Below are 27,430 nucleotides of genomic sequence, written 5' to 3' on the forward strand. Positions count from 1 at the left end.
TAATGCAAATGAGTTGTATGAAAGCCCACAAAGTTTAAAGAGGTTCACTAAACAGAAAATAGTTCAGCAGTTTAGTTGTAGTATATATGTAGTTATTCCGTAGGAAGCATTACACATCAAAAACCATTGCACTGCAGAATGCATGGTATGCGAACTTTGCGACTACATTGCTCGCTTAGCTTCCAAAGCGCTGCCTGCTAAATATGAAATGGAGTGTGGATATTGACTGACAATTACAATAATGCTCAAGCTCTGCAATGATGTCATCGTTGTTCTTGTTTGGGGAGCGCAGTTCCAGCTGTTGAGCGTGTCGACTGGCCATGTCAGCTGGCAGATGCAGTACGACGGGACTGCCACGCGTGTGGCTCACCTGGTGCCAGCCATCTCTCGTTATGTGGACGGCGTGCTCATCAAGGCCACCAGCCCTCTGGCTGACGCCACGGCCAGCCGTCATGACCTCGACCTGTGGGTCAGTGCCCTTCTGTGCTTGCACATCATGGTGGCTCAGTGGCCGTGGGCAGAATGCAGATTACTCAATTGTTGGTCTACCAGTTCTGGTACCACGGCAGCCAGATTATTCCACTGTGGGTTCCGTTTGTGGCGGGGCAGCTGTAAAAATTTGCATTCACTGTGCTTTCGCTGGTAAGGGACCCATAGTGTCAAAATTCAACATTTCATTTTCACTGCAGTGATCTTATTTTTCACTGAACAGACAAAGAAGTTGCAGGGGGTTGGATCTGCATTTACCAGACATGTGCTTAAATACCACCTACCACCTTACAAATACGTAAATACCACTTTACAGCTGCTGCTTGTCGGTCACTTACAAGTTTAGAGCTCAGATATCTTGACAGCACGCAATGTGACAACTTGTCGTGGGCCCATATGTTAAGAAATTTCCAGCTGTTGAAAGAGTGCAGTTGTGCCTCATCTACTTTGAGCGAACAACAAATGTGAATCTTAGCACACTGCTTAGGCAAGACTACTGTGATTACAGTTGCCAAATGACAATTCAGACTCTCTGAGGACTGCGCACGTTTTAACAATCGTGAAAACTTATCAGTCGGTGACTCCATTTTTCTGGAGTCTTGACTGATTGCTCCTTTATTTTCTGTTGTAATCCAGAACTATTTTACATTTTGGAAATCAACAGTGTAGTGTTGCTGGAGTTATAGACAATCCTTTGTTCATTGCACATTTACATAATACTAGTGCATTGTACATTCAATAACTGCCTTGAAGCCATGCCCCACTGTGGTCTCTCACTGTTTCACAGGCTAGTGACAGTCATTCACGCTGGTCCACACAGGCTTTCTAGTTGTAGTACAGTAGTAGTAGTAGCAGTAGCAGTAGCAGTAGTAGTAGTAGTAGTAGTAGTAGTAGTAGTAGTAGTAGTAGTAGTAGTATGATTGTCTCTTTGGTGAATTTCATTTCCCTCTCAACAGACGAAGAAGTTGCAGGAGCCCAAGTACGCCCGCTACCTGGAAACATTCCACGGCATTCAAAACTACGACCCACAGGTATGCAGCTACATGGGCTTTCCAAGGAACTGATGTGATGCAGTTAGGACCAACGAGGCCAGTGCTACCGTGTCATTCACACGTTTAGGGTTGTCTAACAATCTACACTTACGGACACCCTATGAATTTGGTACATGCTCCACCCTCAAAACCTCACTCCAAAAGGCAGCTAGCTCCAGAGGGATGCCATTAACGAAAGAAGTTTGCCTCTGTCATGGTGTAAATATTGAGCTGCAGTCTACAACCCATTTTCTGGTCACCCCACTTTTCAGACATCTTCGCAGAACCACCACGTACTCCATAAAGTCAATGTGTAAGAACGTCTGAAATTTCAGACGCAAAAAACCTTTGCTGTCCGATTTTGTGGATCTTTTGCTTGGTGATCTCAGGTACGAAATTGCATTAATTGTATCCACCACCACTGCTATTTTGACTATCTCGCCTTCTCTAACCGGCGCTCTCGCTCGCAGATCCGCTGGCAGCCTAGCCACCATTGCGACAACACTAGGCCTAGGTACTTTGATGTTCACTACCAAGCTCCTTTCTGTTCGGTGTCGCGTTTTCCATTGAACCAATTTGCCACTGTTAGCAATGGCGCCGACTCCGCCTTTACAACCCTCGTCAGTGACTTGGAAGCTCAGGAAGCACGGCGCATTGCATAATGCCGGATCTCGAAAGTCAATTTCGCCTCAATACAAAAGTGTTACGCAGTGAAGCACACGCAAATAATTGCGGTGAAGCATACCAAGAATGGAAAGGGGCAATTGTCACGGGACACTGTGTGTATTTCTTAATTATACACGCGTGCTCCCGCCATCTCCTATCACAGTACGAGCACCAATACGCCTAATAAGTGCACTGGCAGGACTTCAGAGCTATTTCGGACATGCGTGTGGCGATCTCAGCCTTTGGGGTTAGTAAAATGCATGCATTCGTTTTTTTAGGACGTTTTCATGGCACCTTGGGTGTCCAAAAAATCGGGCGTTGACTGTAATACAATTGGTTGGAGCAGCTACAAAAATTTTCTCAAATTGGACAGTGATGTACTCGGTGCTTTGAGTTGTCAGCGGCCATAGTAAGAAAAGTGCTGTGTCATTCCTACTATCACGAGGATTGGAGATAACAGCAGTTAAAAAAATAGTTGAAAAAATATTTAATTTTTTCACAGCATGGCTGTGCTAGCCTGGAATCATAACATGCACTGCGTTGTTCAAAGACATACATAGATGCTCATTATAATAGTACCACTTGATTTCAGGCTGTATGTCTAGGCTGCAAAATAGGTCTCTCCAGGACACATTATCACCAATCTTTCGATTGTGACTGTACAATATGGTTTGGACCAGCTTTGGACATCGCAAACAGAAGAGTGGTGAGGTGTGTGGATTGCATCCATACAGAGTCAAAACACTGCATGGTGCAAAAAAGAAAGAACTGCTCAAATTTCAAATGAGAGCCCTCATGCCCTTCCTCTCCAAGAAGCCTTGTTTCTTGCCAGATGTCATATGCATAAACACCTCTATTTGAGTCACACTGCCTTCAACGTCACTAATTATAGCATGTGACTTTGGTAAGTCATCCAATTGGGAATGCGTAAAACTGCCAGCGTAAGTGTGCCATGCATCAAAAAAGGAAGAGAAGAAATAAGGGGCAGAACTCAAAGCACAAATGGAGTGTGGTCCCTTAGTAGGGAAGTTTACATTGGCAGTGAACCGTTGATTGAAAGTGTTGTTCCACTCCTTTCTGTAATGCCTTCAGGCCTGGAAGGTATTTTAGTAAATAAATAAATATGTTGACAGGGAAGTTCGCTTCATTGCAATCATTGTGACACAACCTCTTAATTTCTTTTATATGCTCTTATTTGAAAAGAATTTGAAAAATTAGTGCAGTAAAACGCTCTGGGTGGCATCCTACAACATCCAGTGTAACAGTACAAGCAAAATTTTGGCCTTGTGAGGGACCTTGGCATGAGACGCCGTTGGACCATTGTGACGTCGTGCCGGCATGAGTCTGAGGAAGGGACAAGGCTGTCTGCTGGCACCAGGATGGGTGAGCCACCACTTATGTGGAAGCAGTTGAGGAGAGAGAGCTGCCGTGGCCACAGTTTATTGAAGCTGGCCAGCCATGATGGTGATGGTCCCGGGGAGCAGCATGTTGACATGACCATTCAGGCCAGACATGCTAACGTGTTCTATTCCACGTGCGAATGTGCATGCGGCATTCTTTTTCGTCGGCGCAGTGTAATCAATTGTTGTGCCGCTACAGTGTCATTGCTTGCTTGGTTTCTTTGGACATTGACCTGCTTGCAGGTGGTCAAACCATTCTACATCTCCATAGCTGCTCAGTTCTCTGGTGGCAAAATGCACATTCAACATTGCTTTTTCATATTTTTCTGAACAAATTAGACAAGCGCCAGAATACCAGAACACTTGAGCACTGTGGACTGAAAAATTTTAAATTGGGAAATTTGAGTGGGGAAGAACCAAAGAATCTAAGCTCAAAATCTATATTTTAAAGGGACACTGATGAGAAAAATTATTTAGGCTGTATTGGTAACTTACACTTGTGCATTGCCAAGAAAGGCACCCTTACCGTGAGAGGTATCTTGGTAAGCCAGAAAAGACATAAAAACAAAAGTTGCCTGGTGTTGCTGCCTTGGAATTCCTGCTGGTACAAGCTTGCCATAGAATCAAGGATTTTGACAGGCATCTACTTCTGCATAGTTAATTTTTTATTGGTAAAGACTGACTGCATTGTGTTCTAAAGAAGTCAGAGGGTGAACTTGGAAAGCTCTAAGAAGTTATAATTTGCCACAATGGCCCAACTAGTAAAAAAAAAAAGAAAGAAGTACTTTGATAATCCATAATGCACACTGATGTACCATCCTTGGGGTTCCTGCGCAGAATTAGAGATATGTAACTGACCTTCATTTATTCTTGCAATAATCGACCTATTACTGTGAAGTGAACAAAAGAGTGTTTTGAAATAATGTTTTATCAGTATAAACTGGCTTACAGTGTTTCTCTTTAGCACTCCTTTAAAGTTTAAAGTAAATGTGCAGGTTACTGTCTAAAGAACAGTTGAAAGAACTGGCTCTATTTTATCTTTGCTTTCCATTGATTTGAATGATGTTTAGTGGTACAAAATTTCTAGCTAGCAAAGCAGTAGTAAATCTTATTTTGCAATCACAAACCTTGTCTAGCTATGTGCTGTCCACAATCAGTCATTGCTGCACCTGCTGTCTCATGCCGATCACTATGACTGGTGGCAATCGGAACAACACTCATAACGGTTGGAGCACCAGTAGGCGATGAAATGCTGCTGCATAAGAGAAGTTTTGGAAATAAATACAAGCTCTCTTGATGAGTTTGTGCCAGCTGGGTTGTTGACAGTTATGCTAAATGCACTAGCGAACTGGTGTGCACACACCACGTCGTAGGCTGCTCCGAGCATGCTTTGAGTAACAAATCGCTTGTCTGGAGTGGTCGTCTGCTTTCATGTGCAGAAGCACCAGCTTTCGCTGAACACCGAGGAGGAACAGTACTTCATTGTAGACTTCACAAACAAGACTGTGGACATCCTGGCACGGCTTACTGTGCAGCAGCTCTGCTTCGGTAGGTATTCCGTCAGCATTTGTGCGGCAAAAACTTTTTCAGTGAGTGCAACAGGTGGCTTGCTAATGCACATATCTGGCTTTTCATATCGGGAAACGTGCAGATATGTGTGTTATTGAGCCATCTGTTGCATTCACTTAAAAAGAATTTGTTTTCCTTAACAACACGGGACCAGCTTACATTTGTTGGGTGTCTTTTTAACTTTTGTTGAATGATAAAGCATCGTTATACACATGGTCATTGTAGTCAGCTGGTGTATATGTGTGCCATCTTTTTCCCCAAAATAAACTAAGTTGCGAGTTAATTGCTTCTTTGTTTACTCTGCCCGTGTCCTTCATCTTCTGTATCCAATTCATTTCGGCAGTGAATCCCTGACTGATGGTTACGATTGTTGTGGCTTTTTGCCAGTGCCTTCCCTAGCACTGCTGTAATCATCATCGGTCTCATAGAAGTTCTTTGCAATGCATGAAACAAGGATGCAGACAAAGATAAACACGCATGGTTGGGCTGAGTAAACATGAAGGTGAAGACACAAGTGAAGTCTGCTTCCTTGTCCCCTGTGCTTCAAAAAATCCTGCTGCAACAAAGATTAACCAAAGCATGCAGAATATGCTGTCTTCAAATACTGTGGACTTGTGTTAATTCGACTCCGATTAATTCAATCTTTCGGTTGATTCGACCCCGACCAAAGGTCCCCGCCAACACCCATACATTCCTATTTGCCCGAGCTTCCGTCATTTCGATCTCAACATTGACAATCTCCAGATAATTCGAACTTGTCAGCTTCGCCTCAGTACAGCGGATTGATGCGGTGAAGCGCACCTAACTTATTGCAGTGAAGCATATGAGGAATGAAAAGGGGTCACTGTCACGGAACAGAGTACTCGTTTCTTAATTATACAGGCGTGCACGCTCAGCCTCGGGTGACAGTACAAGCACATAGATGCCTAATAAGCATACTGGCAGCCATTCAGAGCTGTTTCTGACGTTGTTGTGGCCATTTGAGCCCTCGTTTCGCCCACCATGCGTGTTTTTTATGGGAGACCGTTAACTCGGCCTAGCACTTGTTCCTTAATTGTATGCAGGTGCACCGAAAAGCGGAGAAAGGCCATCTGTGCTTTGGAAAAGCTAGCGAAAAGGAAGGCAGTAAAATGAAAAAAACTAGGAACGTTGTCGAGAAGACGTTTAAAGCCAACAAAAGAGCGGGGGTCATTCCAAAACTTCGAAGGCCTGCTGGCAAACTTATTAGGTGTTTCGGTGCTCGCACTGTGACCGGAGACGGCGCATGTGCGTGTGCGAATTGGAGAACACGTGTTAGGTCCCGCAACAGTGCTCCGCTTTGTTTGGTGTGTTTCACCGCATAACGTGGCGGTATTGCGGCGAAGCAAGCTTAAAAGGCAAATACTGTTAAAGAAATCAACAGCGTGCCACGGCATTTCTTTTTCTGCCTTTTGTTTAATTAGACCTGCTAGACAATTCAGATAGTCTCTTCGGTCCCGTCAGGGCCTAATTAATGGAAGTGACTTTAATTGGGCTTTTTGTTGTGGCATTGTGAAAAGGTATTGAACCAGCTGGAGATTATGATGGTAGAACTCTAGCAGCCTAATATGTGCATAAATGGAGTTCCTGAGCAACACAAGCTCAACTGACACCATAAAAATTTGTTTGAATAGCATGCGCCTTCGTAAGCTTTCTTTCTTTAGAAGTAGTAAAAGTGGTCTAGCATCTTGATAATGCTTGTATGGCAGTTCTGTTAAACAAGCTCTCTTATGTTTTCAGGCACCAAGTGTGCTCCAGACATTTTCTCACGGAAGGAGAATGGTGAGTTCTTGCTGATCCCTAGGCATTTGAGTGCGCTGTTAGTGAATGACTGCCGTGTTGACATTGTGCTGGATAGTCTTTCTTTAGTTAACATTGGTGTTAAAGGGGCTTGGTACTGCTGAGAAGGATTTGAAGACAATTGCAGAGCTTTCATCACAATGCACGGTTCATTGTGGGACACTCAAATGGGAAATTTTAATCTACCTCAGGGAATTTGCAAAGGTTTCAAGAGCTTTCGTGACGAAAAAAAACTAAGTGCGTCATCACACCCATGGGAAGTTCAAATATGCCACAGGGGACTTGATAAAATTGCACATGGTCATGCCCGATGTAAGAAAAAGCCACGGGGCTCTGCTCATCGCAAAAGAAAACACCACTGCTTCAGTTTACGGTGGCATCACGAGTAAATAGAGTTCGCTTCACATTGTTCACAATAAGACAACAGCATAAGAGAGCAGCATTACTTGACGTCATTAAAAAAACATTGCATGTTTCATAGCTTATTACTGTAATCGACGTACAAATTGTGCAGAACCCTGGTGAGCTTTCTATTGCAAATGTAATTTATCAGAATGTCTCGGCCTGATGTTGATTTTTGGTAGCCTCTCTAAATCACCATCCTTTCTTGCCTTCTTCCGTGTTTTGTCTCCCGTTATACATCTCTGGTCATAGTGATAACCCTCTAAGCTGCCTGCACATTGTCCTCTGCCCATGCCACGCAGTGGCCATGCAGGTGCTGCAGCACCGTCCTGGCAGCTATTACCTCTCGCTCGCCACCACTTCGGCGAACCGGCGTTCAAACGCCAGTGTGCCCCACGACACGGTGGTCAGGGTGGCCCTGCTCAGCCACCAGCATCCTCCGCCAGCCCAGCAGCAACAAAAGCTGGCGCCGGGCCCTGCAGATGCAGCAGCCCTGCTGGTGCATGACAAGCACTGCTGCCAGCCCTGATGGGACAGTGCGTCCACTCCCAACAGACTGATGCGTTCTGATGGTGTGTTGTGATGGAACTATGTTGGCACCTACAGACCTGTTGGAGGAGGCATTTTCTCTTGGAAAGGGAGTGGCACCAGGGAGTATACACATTCAGTGTGTAAAAACTATGGAGGCAAGCTGGTCTTGACCTTTCTGCTTCCACTGAGGCCCCGTTACAAAAATTCCTTTAGTTATTTTAGTGCTTTAAAGATATGTGGGAGTGCATGGTCGCGAGTTTCATTCTCAGCTGGTTCGGTTTCATTCTGATGGTAGTAAAATGTGAAAGAGCTTACTTAGATGCTTATATTGAGGCGCATGTGAAAGAATCTCAGGTGGACAGAATTAACTCTGCATACTCAGCTACGAAGTCTCTCATAGCTGAGCCGTCTCCTTGGAACATTGCAATCCCATCAGTCAGTCTCAAAGGGAAGCAAGTTGGCACACGTCTTCTTTCAGTGCTTGTATCTTGTGAGCCCGCATTGCATTTCCAATTAATTTTAGTGACTCGACTTGGAGATGGGAACACACGCAGCTGTGCTTTAAAAGTACAGCAGGACTGTACTTCGAAAGGAAAGTGCGAAAATTGGGGAAAATAGTGACAATCGTTGCCTGCAAGATTTAAGCGGGATTGCTGGTTTTCCATGTTAGTAATGCATACCTGCCAACTCTTCCAAATTTTTGGTAAAGGTTATGAATTTGGGCTGGTTCTACAATTTTACTAATGTTACGTCATGTTTTATGAAAAGTGCTAGTAATTAGTGAAAATGTTCTAAAGCGTTTTAAGAATGGGGATGGTGCAGGATTGCAGAAATGCACTAAAAATAATTGTAGTGGCACCTGTGCTGCACTTTTATCACGGTGCAATACCATGCACCATAAATTCACTTGCTTTGTGAAATTTATTCAGACAGGTTCCTGAAGTGCGTGAAATTGGAAAAAAACTCTGATCCAAAATTAATGTGTTGCTTGTCATTCTCTGTTGTTCAAAATTTGCCACTGCTTAAAGGCTGCGTGTAAAGGTATGTGCACATATAAAACATGCAGGTATTTTACAAAAGGTGTGTGTGGCCAGGGTAGGCTTTAAAGATTTTTGCTTGTATGGGATCTTTTATTAATTTTCAAGGTTGCAGGTTGGCAGATATGGTCATGACGCTCAGCAAATAGATAAGTGAGTAAAACAGGAAAGCATAGTTGCTTCGGTATTCTCTTCTCGCTTTGTACACCCTGGATTTGTCATTAACATTTCCAGTTCAGCTTTGTCAATCCCAGCCAGTTCGTTGTTTTGAATGAAAGAACTTGTTTTGCAACGGGAACCCTTTCACGTTGACGCATTAACTTATGTTATTTATGTCAATGTTCAAAGTGGAAATGTAGTAGTGTGCAATTATAGGACAGTTTGTTTTTGTTGCCAGCATCAGGCATTTTGCTGGAAGTGTGCTCTAGAACAACGAGCTGGCCTACACAGAACAAGTTCATTGTTATGACACAGCACGGACAAATTGATTTTTCTGGTCATTTGCTGTTCAGGGCCGAACTTACTTATGCTTGGTTATTATATTGCTCGCTAGATGCCTCTGCATTTGAGCATGTAGCGTGTTATTGTGAGCATGGCCATGATTGGGGAGGATATTTACCATCTTACTTTTTTGTTGCTTGCTGTGTAAACCAATTCCAGCAAAAATATTGTGGGAGGTGTCCAAAATTTGAGAATTGGAAAAAATTCTTTCACGTCAGAGCACAACAAGAATCGCAACTGCTAGACAAGTGACCGTACCTAAAGTGGGTGCGCTTTAATGTAATTTACAAGCCACTTGTGGTAAAAAATACGACAGGATGGAGTGTGTTCGCAATGCGAAGTTCTTAACTGAAGAATTGATTTCTTGAAAACACATTTCTTAGAAGAAGATAGTCGAAGGAGAGATGGTAGTTGTCATAGTTTGGAACAAAGATCATGCCCTTTAAACACAGCACTGTCTTTTTTTTTTTTTTCCTGACTGTTGCTTACCTGTGCAAGAACACCAGCTTTTCTGCACATGCTTGGGTAATTATTTGATTGAAAAGCTTCTTTCTCAGAACTGCTCCACTAGCTGCAAGGGACAGGGCAATGGTGAATTATTGAATTATTTCAAACTCTTGTAACTCTCTATATCACTGAATGCAAAACTCTCTTCATGAGCTCAGCACACAAGCCTCTCCAATCGCTGTTTCCTTGTGTCAGGCATTGAGGTCCATCTTGAATTGTGCTCAGTAGTAGGACACGATGACTGTGTCATCAGCTGGTTGTGAATGTTTTGTTGGGAGTCAACAGCTGGTCTTGGTGTAAGTGAACATCCTTGCCCGGTGAAAAAATCTAGTCAAGGGCTGCTGCGTTCACAGCCATGCAACAAGTCCTTCTCACACGCCTGCAACATATTGTAGTTACTTGGGTCAATGCAGATAACTATAAACCAAATAGTAAAGGGAGTGCTTTCCTAAATGTAACCCACTTGGAATGTGAACAAATTTGAAACATACTTTCTTGCCTTCCCTGCTAGTCCCAAATGCTTTGGAGGATGTGTGTGGTACAGAGGCCCAGTGGTTGTCATTTACATTGGCATCACCTGACTTCCCGTGGCTTTATCACACAGCATGCTAGCGTGAATTCTGTTCATTAGGAATGTTGTGACATTGAGGCAAGCCTGCTTGAAACGATGCTCACATTAGCACAACACTGCTGAAGTCGCATGCTGCAATACCTCATGACAAGCTCCATCAGGCAGCAAAATATTTAAGTAACATGTGCACTGAAATACTACGCTAAAACATAGCAAAGTTCATTATATATTGGTGGTTTATTGCCATATAAATGGGTTATTGGCATTGCAACGGACAAACTGGAAGGGTCAACATGCTGGCAGATGTTGCCTTACAAGTAGGCATTTTTGTCATGTGCTTTTTGGAGAAAGTGTCCCTCCACTTCCCTATATTTTAGGAACTGTACACCTATAGCATATTCAAACTGCAATTTATATTGCTGCATGCATATGCATTTATTAAATGATAGTATGCATTTGTTGTATTATGCCAATAATGGATGTCTCTAGTTTTCTTTGTGCAATTATTCTTTTGTACAAGATTTCCCTATTTATTCGTTAATAACTAGAGTTGACACACACTTGAAGTGTCTCTTTCCTATATTTTTATTATATTTTAGGAAATTAGTGCTACCCAGTGCAATTGTACTCTGTATATATTGTGACTTTTGCTTCTTTGCTTGAGCACATCTATGGTTTAAATGTTTATATTGTTGTATCTGTTTGTTTTGTTCTTATATTACCTTTGACAGTGTTATAAGGCATACAAATGCAAGTACTTTGACACCTAAAGAAAGGAATGTAAGTTGCATATTTACAAGATGGTTAACGACTGCCATATACTACTGGAAGCATATAGCATGCATATATGTTGCTGATAGCATGCATCAGCATGCTATCAGCAACAGTTGACAACTGTTATATATAATAAACAAAACACCTATGGCTCAACTAATGTCACGAGTTACTGCTCCAGATTTCCCAGGTTGTCGGCTTTCTCTAGGAACTGGCATGCACCTACGGTTCGATTGGTGCTACCTTCCTGAAAATACAGAACTAGTTGCTGACCACGTGTTATGTCCTTATTGTAATATCATTATTATAGTCTAGCATGCAGAGTAAGATTTTGACTACATTGGACTTGAGCATGAAAAAAAATGCAGTTGCATCATGTTTATTAGATTCTCTCTCGTACAGGAAAATGTCTCGAAGCTGCCTCCTTGAATGTTTTTGACATCCAAGAACCTTTCTAACACAAGGCACAGGTAATTGGAGGGCAGTGTCGATTATTAGGCTGATGATAATGATGGTATATCTGTGCTATAATAGTTTGTTGGCTATTGCATGAGATGTCGAAACAGTCTAGTCAGCAACTTTCATCCTCTTATTGCATCAACACATGCTCAAAAATAAAGGGAAAAAGCACATTAGGAATTGAGTGGTATTAAGTCATAATGTGTACAATGGTACAAGTTCAGAGACCATTATGATGCGTGTTTTACTGTTTCACAGTGGCTGGTTTTAGGAGAGCATGCACAAGAGTTTCATTGCCAGTCAAGTGTTTTTTTGAAAAGACCTTTCACTTGTGCTGTTGGCTCTTATAATGGAATCTCATCTGTATTAATGTTTAACCAGGTTTGATCTGTCCTTGCTGTCTTTATTTATACTAGTATGTGCAATGCCTTTACACAGATAATGTGTTATTTTTTATGACTGACACATTTGCTCTTGGGAATAAAGAAATTACACACATTAGTGCTAGTTTCTTAGAGCTTGCGTCTGGTGCACAAACAATGTTTGTGGGTGTCTTGAATCTCACAGGAGTGCCGACCATCGCGGGTTTGGGCTTATTGAGCCTCAGGGCCTGCATAATCTGCCATGTTGCTGTGCGTGTGCTCAGGCTTTCATTCAGGCACCTTCCAGTCTGGCTACAGGCACACAGGAGAACGTATAACACAGGAGAACGTATAACACAGGAGAAAGATAGGGAATTACCACTATGGGAATCTTTCTGTGCATCGTCACCGGTGTGGAATAAAGAACAAGAAGCCACGTGAACACTTGTTGAACATATGTTGAATAGTAGCCAAAAATAAGAACCAGGATGTTAGGGAGATAATTGAAGCAGATTGCATTAGAAAGGCAGATGTGTCATGTGCCGGCGCACCTTCTGTTTTTTTGTCGTCTAAAGAAACTTTTTGAGCATGGCCACCTGATGTTGGCATTTTGGTCTTGTGACATCATGAACGAAAGTGTTCACATGATGCAATTTTGTGAATAAACGATCAGTTGGAAGCAAGCGCTTGTGTTGTCTACACCTCACTCTGTCCTCGTTTGTGCACGCTTGACCATGATCTGCTACACGAACTAAGTGGCAAAAACACAGTGCACGTCGAAGCTATCAGCACTCGGCGCACTCTGTCCGCATCACAGACTGCTTTCAAAGTAGGACCCGCGCAACTGCACCATATGGAATAGCCGCCGGAGTACAACGCCCTCCCCTGTGCCTTGCACTGACGGAAGATGGCGCGCTTCACCACTTTCCTCCCTTGCGTGCACTAGACTAAGCCGCCATCATCTACTCAGCCTCGAACACTTTCACCTGCACATGCAGCATATGGCATGCGGCGACAATGGTATCGCCCTTGGACTTTATACGGAACGTCACGGTGACGCCGACTCCCGAACTCTGCGAATAGCCGTAGTGTGTCATGTATGAGGCATGTACAGCAGCAGGGCTCCTGTCTCGCACTTCCTTCCGGACATGCTGCATGCGCGTTTTGGTGGCGCCATCGTTAAGTCCACGCATAGACGTGGAACATACACGATGACCCAAGTCGGTGTCGATGAGGTTCATTTAAGTGCAGCTTATACCCAGTGACAAACACCCACAGTAATGGGCCACATTTTTATAGTCTACTATCTCTGGGATCAGATTACAATTTTAGTAAGATAGGTAGATAGCTAGGTAACCGGAAAGAAAACTGATGTGAGAATGCCAAGAATGTTCTTGCTGTTAAAAAACAGAAGATAAAAAAAAATTCGCTTATCAGTAGTGCATTTGTGACCTTTCAGCTGCGTGCCATTTCACACTGTGCCATATGTTAACACATACCAACCCAGTCATTGTTTTATGTTGCTGAAGATGTAGCACGTTGCTCCACACATTCAAAAACAAACAAGTTTCGTACTACCCTAGGCTGAAAAACTCAGAATGGAAAATTCATTTGCAGCAGCTTTGGCAATGGCAATGCAGTTGTTATTCATGTATTTGATCCCTTGAAAAATTCTATAAGGAGGAGACCGAGCTGCAACGTGAGCCCACCCCCGAACTAAATTTCTGGCTATGCCACTGCCTCAAAGCGTCTGCCTAGCCTGAGCCCATTCTGCAGTTCCCCCAGTACATCATCTTTCTCCACCCACTTCGACAACTCTAAGTGTATGGCTTTCGTTGTCATTCTATATATCACTGACGTTACCGTAACTGGCCTGTATTAACTCATCTTATCCTTATCACCTTTGCCTTTGTAGATGAGGTTCGTCTTGCTTTCACGCCATAGAACCGGATTTTTCTTTGTTCTAATCACTTACTCTGTGGCATTAGTCATCAGTTTCTTGGTCATTTGACCAAGCTGTTTGATTAGCTGTATTGGGAGTTCATTGAGTCCTGCTGCCATGTTATTATGGGCATTTTCTTATGGTTTTCTTTTAAATAAAAGCTTTCTATGCTAAATTTTGATCTTGGGCTTCTCCAATGTTACTGGATCTGTATGAGTCTGAGTTGCGCTTTCGTTTGTGCCAAAGTTATACCTAATAACGTCTGTGATGTACTGCAGCACATTTTCTCTTTCATAGATCTTTAATTGGAGCTCAAGGTGCTCTTATATGGTTCCAGAACCTTTTTGGGGTACCTTTGTCTCTTTTGCAAATGTTATGCACCCAACGTTCACTTGCGCACTTAATTTTCTCTTGGACGAGCTCACTTTCCACCCTTTTCTTTTCCCGGTATTTGTTCCATCTATGAATTACCTCTTCTTCATGTAATCGCAACTTTTTGGCTTCTCGATGATCACTAGACGTCTACTTGTGCTCTCCTATAGCTTGCTTTATTTCCTTGTTCCACCACATACGAGGCTTCCTCTTTCCAATCCAACAATTTTTTTTTGCCAGGTCTTTATTATTTCATGCTGCATAATGTCTACCAGTTCCTTATGTTCCCAGACTGCTGTAGGAAAAGCCTCTATTTTCTTCTCTATGTTTTTTCCATTCTGTGTTATTTGCTCTTCATTCATGTTTGGAAATTCTGATGCTGTTGGTTCATGTTTTGCGTTAGTATCTCGCTCAAACTTTAATGTTAAACGTCTGTGATAGCTACCCAGGCTATGTTTCCACGTTCGTCTATTACCATTTGGTCTAGTTGTTCGTAGACCATTTCTGAGACTAAGGCGTAGTCTATAGATGATTGCTTGTTTCCGCATTTCCAAGTTACCTGTCCATGACGCTTACTCTCCCTGTTGACTGCTATAAGGTTCTGTTAATCGCACAAATCCAGCACTAGAGAACCGTTGTAATCAGTATAGCCATCTAAATCATCCATGTGCACGTTCATATGTCCCACTTATATCACTTGGCCCGACTTCTTGAACACATTAAATGGCTTCTAATGCAATCAATCGATTCCTTATTTTTATCCCTGCTATCACGACCTTTGTATATGTAAGCTACTCCCAGCCATGTCTTTTGCCTTGCCGTGTGCCACTAATCCATAAATGCGCCTTACACTTTCTCTTTTACCCTTTGCCACTTCAGACCTTTCTAATTAGCATGCCCACGCCTACGCCTTTCCTTGACCCAGTCATTCTGTTGCATCCTTCTCATAAAAACCTTTCAATAACAGATGGCTGCTCCAAATCTCGTAGATGCATTTCGGTCAAGGCATACTCACTAATCGCTTTGACATTCAGCTGCCATTGAATTTCCATCCATTTTTCCTGCTTGCGACCACCCTGCAAGTCTATTGTTGCATCTGGGTCGCAAGCCCCAAGGGTAGCGTTGGCCTGGCGGCCTGGGGCACAGCTGGAAGCATCCGAAGGCCCTGGCAAAGGATGAGTCGACTGCTAACAGAACAACTTGTTTATTATAGCATCGCAAAACAGTGGCCGGTCAGGTCGACCGAAGTGGAGAGACGGGAGACTACGTTACTCAACGGAAGAAATCGGAGCCTCTCTCGGCGTCCGTGGGCTGCTGCTTTTATACTCTCGGAGTCGAGGGCAAGAAGGAACGGCTCGGGATGAGGAGCACGTGACGGCGCCGCGCGGACACGTTGAGACTAGAAGGTGACGCATCCGCTGGGCCGGCGCCGGTCAGACCTCCTCGCTTCACAGTTGGGGAGCTCCTCTCCCCAGCTGCCGCGCTTTGACAAGCGTGGGCACCAACATGCACACACACACACACGCACACACGAAGACACGTGGCATTAAAACATGCCTGGACGCGCATGGCAGGGAGGCGTTGCGGCAGCGCTGAACGGGCCAAAATGTCCGCCGCTTTGAACGAAGCCCCGGCGTCCGTTGCATCCGCGCCGGCTATACCGCGCGTCGTAGGCGAAACGTAACAGACCGCCCCGCCGGGAGAAGGAGATCCCGATGGTCAGGGGACTGCATCCGCTGTCCGGAGGGATGTCGCTCGATGATGCTCATAACCGAAGTTGGTCGTCCCTCGGCGTTTCTTGAGCGCAGCGCACAGAGAAGGCCTCGTTCTCACGTTCAGGTTCACACAGGACACTGCAAAGTGACTTCGGGAGAGTTGCCATTTTTGTTCTCGTTCCCAGCAAGCGTTAGAACTACGCCGAAACTCAACCGCTGTCAGCAAGCACGACACAACCCTCACTAAGCCATGCCAGGCTCTTTCCCCTTTTATACTACTGCCTAGTTCCTTATAGTCATCATCATCATCATCATCATCAGCCTGATTACGCCCACTGCAGGGCAAAGGCCTCTCCCATACTTCTCCAACTACCCCGGTCATGTACTAATTGTGGCCATGTTGACCCTCCAAACTTCCTAATCTCATCTGCCCACCTAACTTTCTGTCGCCCCCTGCTACGCTTCCCTTCCCTCGGAATCCAGTCCGTAACCCTTAATGACCATCGGTTATCTTCCCTCCTCATTACATGTCCTGCCCATGCCCATTTCTTTTTCTTGATTTCAACTAAGATGTCATTAACGCGCGTTTGTTCCCTCACCCGATCCTTATAGTAGTCTAGCAGAACTCAGAACGCGTCCACAAATTGGAAAATTGCACTAGAAAGCACGTCATGGCTTTGAAACACTAAACAAAAGCAATATGTTAAAAATCCTGCCTCGGGAAGAAAAACATCAGTAACAAATAACTTTGAGGCTGATTCCTACGTTAGGGGACTCGACTTAAGCCATCGGCGTTACCGTTGAGACTCCCCTTTTTGTAACGCACCTCAAAGGAATATTGTTGCAAAGCGAGGCTCCAGCGCAGGAGGCGGCCATTTTTGGAAGAGATGGTCTGCAGCCATTGGAGAGGGCAGTGATACGTCCCGAAGCATGCGAAGAAGCGGATACCGCAGCGAGCGACCGTACACCAGCTCAGCTGCCGAAAACCCTGTAGCCGCATGCGGCGCGGTCCTTAATGCAAACATCACCCCAGGCAGACACAGCTCCCAGTCAGTTTGTTGTTCAAACCACAATGCTCTCAACACGCGCTTCATGACGGAGTGGAGCTTCTCAACGGCATTCGATTGTGGGTGGTGCACTGAGCTGTGCAACAGGTTTACCTCGCACCTTTCGAGAAAGGCTGTCGTCAAAGCGCTAGTAAACACTGTGCCCTGATCTGACTGGATTTCCGCAGGAAAACCAACTCGCGCAAATATGGACAGTAGTGGACTGACTATCTCAACTGAGCTGAGTTCTTTAAGCGGCACTGCTTCAGGGAACTTTGTCGCTGGGCAGATCACAGTCAAAATGTATCTGTACCCCGTGGTTGTTACCGGCAGAGGTCCCACTGTATCAATAACGAGCCGTCTAAAGGGCTCCGTAATGATAGGTACCAACTTCAACGGCGCCCTCAATTTGTCCCCTGGTTTGCCCACCCGCTGACAGGTGTCACATGTCCTCACAAAGTGGTCTGCGTCCCGAAAACACCCTGGCCAATAGTACTCTTGCAAGAGACGGTCCTTAGTTTTCTTAACTCCTAGGTGTCCGGACCACGAACCCCCATGCGACAAGCGCAACAGATCCTGACGGTAGCACTGACGCACAATCAGCTGATCGAACTCCACTCCCCTGCCGTCTAGATACTTCCGGTACAGGACCCCACCTCTTTCCACAAAACGAGCATTTTTCTTGGCGATACCTTCCTTGACATTGCAGCGCATGTTTTCTAGGCTGCCATCCTTTTTTTTTTGCTCGGCTATCAAAGCCGACCGGCTGACTTTTAGCAACCTATTCAGTCCATCTGACGTAGGCGCGATGAGCAAATCTGCAGATAGCTCTTCTAACTTTCCCGTGTCGGGCATTTCCTCTCCAGTATCTGGTGCCTTCAACGCTACAGGCTCAATTTTATACAGTTCGGACGTGCTCTGAATATCAGCTTGCGGCGCCTCCGACCCTTTCTCATTGTTCGACAACGTCGGCCCCGCAACTACCGCCTTTGCAGCGAGCTCCCGAACTCTCGATCTGGTTAAGGCGTGAACGCTAGCCTCACCAAACAAAAGCCCCTTCTCGCGCAGGAGGTGATCGGACCTGTTCGAAAATAGGTACGGGTACTGGGGGGGCAGCATAGATGACACTGCGGCCTCCGTCTCAAGTGCTCCGAAAGGTCCTTCAATAAGCACTTTTGCTACGGGCAGACACACGCTATGAGCTTCCACGGCTTGCTTGATCCATGCGCACTCGCCCGTGAACATATCGGGTTCTACGTAAGAGGGGTGAACTACATCCATTGTAGCCACGGAATCACGAAGCACTCGGCACTCTTTCCCGTTCACGAGGAGGTCTCGCATGTAAGGCTCGAGAAGCTTCATGTTCTCGTCAGTGCTGCATAATGACAAAAACACGACTTTTGTTTTTGTTTCTGGACACTGCGCCGAAAAGTGACCCGGCTTCTGGCACGTATAACACACGCGCGCTTGCCTCGTCTCGAACCGCTTTCTGCGTTCGGCTTCGGCTGCCGCCGTCTCCTTAGGTTCGGTCGGACTGCTTTCACTCGCATCCGCAGTACGTGTGTTCCCCCTTGCTCTCATGGGTGTGAACTTCGGCCTCTCAAACTTGGAGCCAAATTCACCCTTTTGACCGTCCTTAGCTCCGCGAGCCCGACGCGTCACAATCTCCTCGGCTAGCTTGGCGGCTTTAGCCATCGTACTAACGTCTGGCCTATCCAAGACCCAGTACCGCACGTTCTCAGGTAACCGACTATAAAACTGTTCCAGCCCGAAACACTGCAGAACTTTCTCGTGGTCACCAAACGCTTTCTCTTCTTTGAGCCACTCCTGCATGTTTGACATAAGCCTGTAGGCAAACTCTGTATATGACTCACATCTGCCTTTCTCATTTTCCCGAAACTTCCGACGGAACGCCTCCGCTGACAGCCTGTACTTCTTTAGCAGACTCGATTTCACTTTGTCGAAATCCTCTGCCTCTCTCTTCAAGCGAGCGACTACGTCGGCCGCCTCGCCGGGTAACAAAGTGAGCAAGCGCTGTGGCCACGTTTCCCGAGAGAACCCCTGCTTCTCGTACGCTCGCTCAAAGTTAACCAGGAACAAACCAATGTCCTCTCCAAGCTTAAACGGCCGCATCAGGTCAGTCATTTTGAACGATACTCGTTCTCCTGCGCCGTGTGCCTGACTTCCATTACGAGCGCGTTCCATCTCTACCTCGAGACGCTTCATTTCCAAACCGTGTTGACGGTCGCGCTCTTTTTTTTTTCTCTTGTTGCTCTCGCTCTTTCTGTTCTTTACGTTCGCGCTCATCTTTCTCTTTTTGCTCTTTAAGTTCGCGCTGCTGTCTTTTTGCCCTCTCCTCAATGGTCTCAATGCATTCCGACAGCTCGTCATCCTCAGCTTCTAACTCAAGAATAGCCCTTAGCAGTTCTGGTTTTCTGAGTTTGTCTGAGACATCCAGACCCAACTCTCTTGCAAGCTCCAGCAATATCGGTTTGCGCAACGACTTCCAATCCATGGCTGCTCTGAATGCTGCTTTCTCTACTGCCTACTATTGTCTTGCCGCAAACTAACCCGGCAGCAACGACAGCCACAATTACCAGCTCTGTTTCTGACACTAACAAAAGCCTGGCAAAACTCAGAAGAAGAAAGTCCCGCACTCACCAAACCTCGCAGTCAAGAATTCAGCGCAGTCGTTCCGCTGCAGGCAACCAGTCATCACACAGGGCTCGTTGCACTGCTCCCGAATGGTCGTTGTGCTGCTCAGCATACAGTCGACCGCATGTCTTCGCTGCTGGCCTCCGTTGTCGCGATCTCACCGCTGGTAGCCAGTTGTTGCATCTGGGTCGCAAGCCCCAAAGGTAGCGTTGGCCTGGCGGCCTGGGGCACAGCTGGAAGCCTCCGAAGGTCCTGGCAAAGGATGAGTCGACTGCTAACAGAACTTGTTTATTATAGCATCGCAAAAGAGCAACCGGTCAGGTCGACCGAAGTGGAGAGACGGGAGAGCACGTTACTCGACGGAAGAAATCGAAGCCTCTCTCGGCGTCCGTGGGCTGCTGCTTTTATACTCTTGGAGTCCAGGGCAAGAAGGAACGGCTCGGGATGAGGAGCACGTGACGGCGCCGCGCGGACACGTTGAGACTAGAAGGTGACGCATCCGCCTGGCCGGCGCCGGTCAGACCTCCTCGCTTCACAGTTGGGGAGCTCCTCTCCCCAGCTGCCGCGCTTTGACAAGCGTGGGCACCAACATGCACACACACACACACACGCACACACGAAGACACGTGGCATTGAAACATGCCTGGACGCGCATGGCAGGGAGGCGATGCGGCAGCGCTGAACGGGCCAAAATGTCCGCCGCTTTGAACGAAGCCCCGGCGTCCGTTGCGTCCGCGCCGGCTATACCGCGCGTCGTAGGCGAAACGTAACACTATGTAACAAATTTACCTTCTTTATGCTTATCCTTCGTGCGTCTTTTCATAACTCCTGTGGTCTAATTCTGCCCTTTACTTGTTTTGTCGCTACAGTCAATACTTAACCTTACTTCCTGATTGCCTGGGGCACACCTGAAAAAGCTGCAGCCCAGGCCGCGAATCGACGTCCAACCGGTGCTGCTACACTTTCGGTAAAATGTATCCTGTCGTGCACAAAAGCGCCTTCACGGCCTGCTCGGTGCAAATCTGGGTCGATGTCAATGACCGCGAAATTCTTCGCCTTAGCAAGTGTCCAAATTTCCCTCTTTATTGCAATCACTGCCCTTTCAAGTGTATACCGCTGTCTTTCAACCTCTGGCACCGTGCGCACTGGGATTTGTACATCCTTTGAAACAGTCCGCAGGTCGGTGACCTTTTTGGCTATTTGCTTCGCGATCCCTGCCCCTCGTCCTTCTGGTACGTCAACCACTCCCCCTTTATCATCACTAGGTGCCTCTCCTCCATTGTGTTTCATATGCGTTCCTTGGCTTTCGCTATAACCTCCCTAGTCTCTTTTCTCGGAAGCGCACTAACATGAACTCGTTCACCTGCACATACCCTCTCTGTTATCGTCGGTTCTACTTTACGCACGTTGGAATCTCCAACAATAACAACTCGATGCTTTTCTGCCTCCTCGCCACTGAAAGCTGCACCTGATGCCGCGATCCTCTTTCCTCCTGTCTTATCCTTGTCCTTTGCTTTGTTTTTTTTTTTTCCGCGGCCGGCACGTCAGTGGTAGCCTCTCCGTGACCACCACTGACATTTCCGCCACTGCTTTCCGGCATTGTGGTTTCGGCTTGCTCAGCTGTTCTCGCTTCGGAGCCAGCGCTGCTCGCGGTGCTCACATAGAAGCGTTCACCACTGCTTTGCAGAATGGTCACCCTCAGCTTCATCTTTACGTGGGCTATTAAAGCGAAGATTCCTTTGCCTTTTCCTTCGACTTTCCCACTGCTGCTGCTGCTGTGGCTTCTGCTGTCTGGCGCACCGCATTGGGGGGTCGTTCAGAGCGTGTATGAACATGGAATGAGCATGGCAGAGAAGAGACGCGAGGAACTCGTTTGGACCGCACCGCGTCGAATATGTGCACAATGCCCCACCTGGAGCTCCTGGGTCGTCGCCACATTAGCCTCTTGGCAGCTGTAATTATCCGTGACCCGCCGCAAGCGCTTACGTTTCTACCAACGTGCAAGTCTAGAGAGAAGCTAGACAGAATGGAGGAGAGGAGGGGCGAAATGGGTAGAACCAACACAGTCGCGAAATGAGTGAATAGCAGATTTGCCACTCTTCACTCGCAGTTCCCATGCAAATGCAGTGGGGGGAGGGATAGGGAAAAGGTGATGTCAGAAGGCAAAGAAACGCTTCATAAACTTAAGTTCAAGGTAGGGTATGGTGCGTTTCTGCTATTTATTAAAAATAAAACCATGCAAATATGTATAGCGGACAATTTGCGCAGGGCGTGCCGAAGTAGAGCTCCTCAGGGTCTAGATGACACAACGGAAGCGGTCGCACGTAAATGAACACTTCTGTGCCCGCCACGATAGCTTTGTGGCTATGGGATTGCTCGAGGTCGCGGATTTGACCAAGGCAGCCACATTTCGACGGGAGTGAAATAAAAAATGCTCATGCTCTTAAATTTAGGGACACGTTAAGGAACACCGCAGTGTCAAAATTAATCCGGAGTGTGCCACTACAGCCCCTCGTAATCCGATTGTGGTTTTGGAATGTACAGCCCCATAATCCAATTCAAGTTTAATGTTTCTGCCACAGTGCAATGTGCCATGCGAGGCAATGAGAATGCTCTACTCTCTCGGAGGTTATGAAATATGACGCACCACAACGCCTCAAGCAAACACTTCTCCCTTTGTGTTTTGTGTACTACGCAGACAAACAGAAGTCGTACATGCCAGGTAACGTTTAACATTCACTCATCACTCTTGTGTTGGACAAAACGTTGAAGAAATTAAACATTTGCCGTCAACATCATCGCTAATTATCGTCAATCAAAGCAATCAGCACAAAAAGCTTCGCTTATATCGATTCCCACAGTGCATGGGATATATATAATTTTTTCTTCTTCCTTCTGTTGGATTTGGAGGACAATCCGAATTGCTTTCCCCCAGATGTTGGACCTTGCCGTTGAGTGCGGGAGTTGGCCGAGGTTGAGGAGGACTTTGAGATGAAAACTGGAGGTTTATTTACATTATTTACAGTGAAGATACGAAGAAATTAACAGCGATAAAGTCATTGCTCGCCGGCAGCAACTCGGATGCTGCGGCCCGTGGCGAGAAGGCCGAAAGAGATGAATGAAGGAATGCTCTTCTGCTGCTCCCAGTCTCTGGCTTTTAACCCCTTCGGTGTCTCGAAGTCATGTCCCGTTCGGCCAATCGGCGAGCCCGCTCAGGTGACGTCATTTTCGGCCAATGGTAGGCGCCCGTGCGAGTGTACGTCACATTCGGCTCAGAGGGTCGCTCCATTGGCTGCACTTGTCCGAGGGATTACTTGCCTCCGGTACTGCCTTCCTGGTCTGCAACTGCCGTCACAAAGGCTGGGGGGTTGCTCCCAGGGCTTCAAGGTGCATTACAGCCGTCGTTGCCTCGCGGCTTGCAAGCGCTCAGTGGGGGCAGGCAGTTTGTTCTCGTGCGACCTCTCAGAGCCGCAAAGCATCTTTGCTCGGGACCCAGGTTACCTGGAACCGTGCCAGGCTCTCGCTACACTTCGGGAAGAGTCAAGCAGTGGGACAATAGCTCCACATAAAGGCGCACGAGATGGGGGACGTCAACTTGTTTGGACTTGCTGCGCATCGGGAACGTGGTAGATGTGCTTCTGCGCTCCTTAATTAGGTGTGACGCGATTCGATGTGGTCTGGTGAACTCGAAGGAGGCTCAAGAAAAGATCCCGTATCTAACACTTCCTCTGCTTCTGTTCACTCTTGAATTCCTTTTCTAGCTTTCCAACTCGCTTAGCTGGCTTATCCTTCTGCTCTAGACGGTCTGGCCATGACCCCAGCACACACACCCTACAGAGAAAAGCTGCACCATTCGCTTCGCGTACTGACTCAAACTGCATTTCTTCCAACGCCTAAGAGCACTCATACTCAGAACAACACACGTGTTTGTTCCCCTTAGTACCAACCATCATGTCGTACTAACAAGGCGCAGTACAAAGTAATCCTACTTGTGAAAAAAAAAAAAAATAGCGCGCCACCTGCCTGTACATAAGGGATGTATTCCTGGACGCTCACTTTTATAGATATACCACATTTAGTGCGCGTTGATTGGCTGGTTAAGGAAAACCACTCGAATCATACTGCATCCATGTGAAACGTCAAGTGAAATTGATAGTATCACCGAAAGCCATCGTCCGAGAATACGTCCCCAGTACCGGGCCATGGATGGATGGAAACAATTTTATTTTAAATTCGGCAAAGTTTAACGACCCTGGCTCAGGTCTCCCATGAGGGGACTTCGAGGCCTTGCCTCGATGCCGCCTCTCGGGCCTGCTGGACTGCCCACTCTTGTGTCTTGGGGTTGAAGATGTGCAGAGCGGCGGCCCACTTCGACGCAAGAGCTTCCGGAGCTACTGCCATTTTAGCTGATGTAGCAGGGCACTTCCACAACATGTGTGAGAGCGTGGCTCTAGTTGCCTGACATAACTTTCAAAGTGCACTCGGTTATTGCGCTGGGAAAATGTGCCGCAATCGCACCGGACTGGGGAAAATTTGGGGTGAGGTGGGGGTAATATTTCCCTGCCTAACTGGTAGTGCTTGGTGATGTCGAATCTGACGGAGCGTTCTCGCGTGTTTCGAACAAGGAGTTCCGAACTCGAAGAAGGGGTCTCCGATTGTGCGCAGCGGGTCAGTTCTCGCGCAGAGCGGTGTGCTATATACCTCGTTCATGTTAGGGGGGCTCTCGTCTGTGGGGGTGGCGACATGCGGTGGGAACCACATGGTCGCGGTGCTATCGAAGTGCCGTCGACCAGCTTTCCTTCGGATCTGAAGGGCTTCGGCGGAAACGCGCCCCCGTGCATAATTACGAACTGCGGATTGTGAGTCGCTAAAAACTACATCGCAGAGGGGGTCGGTAAGCGCAAGCGCAGTCACAGCCTCTTCCGCTCCTTCTGGGTGTTCCGTGCTGACACTACACGCGTGCGTAAGCCGGGAGTTAACGTCGATGACTACCGCCGTGAACCGGTGTTCTCATGTGTATTCTGCCTCGTCTACGAAGCGCGTAGTCCTATACCCACCAAAGGAGCGCATCACTGCCTTGGTACGGGCCTCGTCGGCCCCCGTTATATTCGGGGCGCGTGTTTCGAGGGCTAGGGACGACGATCAGCCTGTCGCTGAGGTAGGGTGGAATGACCTGTTTTTGACCGTGCTGCACGTGGTAATTGAAGCCGAGTTTCTGCAGTGTGTACCGGCCCGTGGCTATCGCGGAGATGCGTTCGAGTGGCGAGGCTCTTTGCGCATCCACGATTTCCGTACGACCACACAACATTAACAGTCATCTGTCTTTGCTTGCGTTTCCTTCCTTGAAAACGCGGCGCTCGCTATGTTCCTGTCGAGAATGCTCTGTCATGCTGAGAACGCGCGTGCCGTTCGTGACTTGGAAGTACCGGGCTCGCAGCGTTGAAGAAAGGAAATGCGGACAAGACAGATGACGATTATTGTTGTGTCGCAAGATACCACCCAAATGGTGTAGTTTTGTTTACACTCTACACTCTAAAACACAATTACACCCTTTGGGTTGTATCTTGCCGCACAACGATAAACGTCATCTTTCGTGTTCGCGTTTCCTTTCTTTAACGCTGCGAGCCCGGTACGAACGGCATGCGCGTTATCAGCTTGACATAGCAGCCCCGACAGGAAAGCAGCGGGCGCGGCGTTTTCAAAAAAGGAAACGCAAGCAAGGCAGATGACGAGTATTGTTGTGTGCCAGATATTCACCCCAAAGGGTGTACCTTTGTCTAAGAGTGTAAAAACAGCTGCACCCCTTGGGGTGTATATTTGCCACACAACGATGATCGTCATCTGTCTTGTCCGTATTTCCTTTCTTTAACGCTGCGAGCCCGGTCCTTCCAAGTCACGAACGGCATGCGCGTTATCAGCATGACAGAGCATTCTCGACAGGAAAGTAGCGAGCGCAGCGTTTCAAGGAAGGAAACGCAAGCAAGACAACGATTATTGTTGTGTGGCAAGATACGACCCAAAGGGTGTATAGTGTGGTTCTCGAGGTATAAGTATTAGTATTAAAGAGCAACCTCTTATGTGAAGAAATTATTTTATTTGCAGTGAAAATGATTTATTTGTAGTTACAGGCTGGATATTGTCTACACATGTGCATGCAGTGGGTCATACATATATTATTTCTCAATATTTTCAGCGGTGATACATAGTGTCGCGTAGCACTCGTGGCGTTTCTGGTGTGTCGTTTTCTTCTAGTACAACTGCCTATCCAAACGTGCCAAGCGTCTAAGCGCCCTGGCTTGCCCGTGAGAAAGGGTGTTCTATGCCGCTTGTCCAAGCATGCGCGTCCGTGGCGTTCGATGTTAGAGGCCACATATGCGCGAATTGGTTTGTAAAAATTCGTTTATATAAATTGTCACAACTCAGATAACCAAGACGGAGGACGCGCTCCAAATTACTGATTTGCTTTATTCGTCCAATGTCAACACCTTAATAAAACGTAGCCTTGGTATTTACGAAGACATCCGCCGAAATATTTCTAAAGCCAACGAATTTGAGTTCTGAAATGGTAAAAAGAAGTCGCAGTTTCGCCCGAAAGGCGAAGAATCTATTGCGATAGCAAATTAGTTGAGAGCTATGAAGTAAGGATAGTAGCTTTAGCGGCCGCATAGACTTGCTAACATTCGCTTACTAACTAAAGTAAGCGTGGTTTCGCGCGCTGACAAGCAAACATGAACACACCTCTATCGATGACCGTGGAAACTCGGTGTCAGATCGCTGCAGTGAGGAAGCGCGGCAGCAGCAGCGAGCGAATTGACCTTCGTGCTGCCTCTCTCTTCAAGGGCGAACTAAGCAGCAAAAACAAAGCGAAATTGAAGCTATCAGCACGCACACAGGCACCATTCCAGATCACTTTCAAGATAGGGTCCGTGGGGCGCGCGCGGCTGTGCCCTACGCACCAGCCGCCGGAGTCGAACGCCTTCTCCGTCTATCTCCCCTCCCCCTGGTGCCTTTCGTGCGACCGAAGGCGTCACGCTTCCTGCTCGCGTTCTTCCCTCGCACGCGCGAGATTGAGCCGCCATCACGGTCTCACCCACGCGCACTTTCACTCGCACATACATCATACGGCGCGCGGCGACGACGTTATCACCCTTGGGCTTCATGCGAAACATGACGGCGACGGCAACAGCAAGAATTCGCCTGCAGTGCCGCTATAATTTCTATAGCAATAAAAAGAAAGGAATCACCCTGACTTATGTTTCTCAAAACCTTTGCAAACGCTATAAGACTTCGTAGGTGTAAGTGTCCCAGCCATCATGCACGAAGGTTTAAAGTAGGGCTGACCATTATGCCCGAATAAGATCAAGTGCGTGTTGTTCTCAGTCTCGTTGAGAAACCGCCAACAATTAAAGCTACATCCAACTAGGCTCACCACTCAGAGCAGCGTCGTTTCTTGATCATCATTGTCATCATCATCATATTTTAATGTCCACTACAGGGCGAAGGCCCCTCCCCGCGATATCCAATTACCTAGGTCTTGCGCTACTGCTTCCAGGTTGTGCCTACAAATTTCTAAATTTCATCGC

At 46.8% G+C, this 27,430-nt stretch overlaps 1 protein-coding gene across 3 annotated transcripts in view; it reads left to right on the forward strand.

Annotated features, from left to right (window-relative positions):
* The window catches only part of LOC126529311 (uncharacterized), a 47,247-nt gene extending 34,447 nt beyond the window's left edge, over window positions 1-12,800 (forward strand). For all 3 annotated transcript variants that reach the window (XM_055069769.2, XM_050176912.3, XM_050176915.3), the window contains exons 10-14: window positions 293-469; window positions 1,446-1,520; window positions 5,026-5,134; window positions 6,914-6,955; window positions 7,678-12,800. In XM_055069769.2, the coding sequence (XP_054925744.1) occupies window positions 293-469; window positions 1,446-1,520; window positions 5,026-5,134; window positions 6,914-6,955; window positions 7,678-7,904 (630 nt within the window). In that variant the 3' untranslated portion in view covers window positions 7,905-12,800. The remainder of the gene's footprint in view (window positions 1-292; window positions 470-1,445; window positions 1,521-5,025; window positions 5,135-6,913; window positions 6,956-7,677) is intronic.
* The last annotated feature ends 14,630 nt before the right edge of the window (window positions 12,801-27,430 follow it).

Source organism: Dermacentor andersoni, chromosome 8 (assembly GCF_023375885.2).
Source record: "Dermacentor andersoni chromosome 8, qqDerAnde1_hic_scaffold, whole genome shotgun sequence".
Classification (NCBI taxonomy): domain Eukaryota; kingdom Metazoa; phylum Arthropoda; class Arachnida; order Ixodida; family Ixodidae; genus Dermacentor; species Dermacentor andersoni.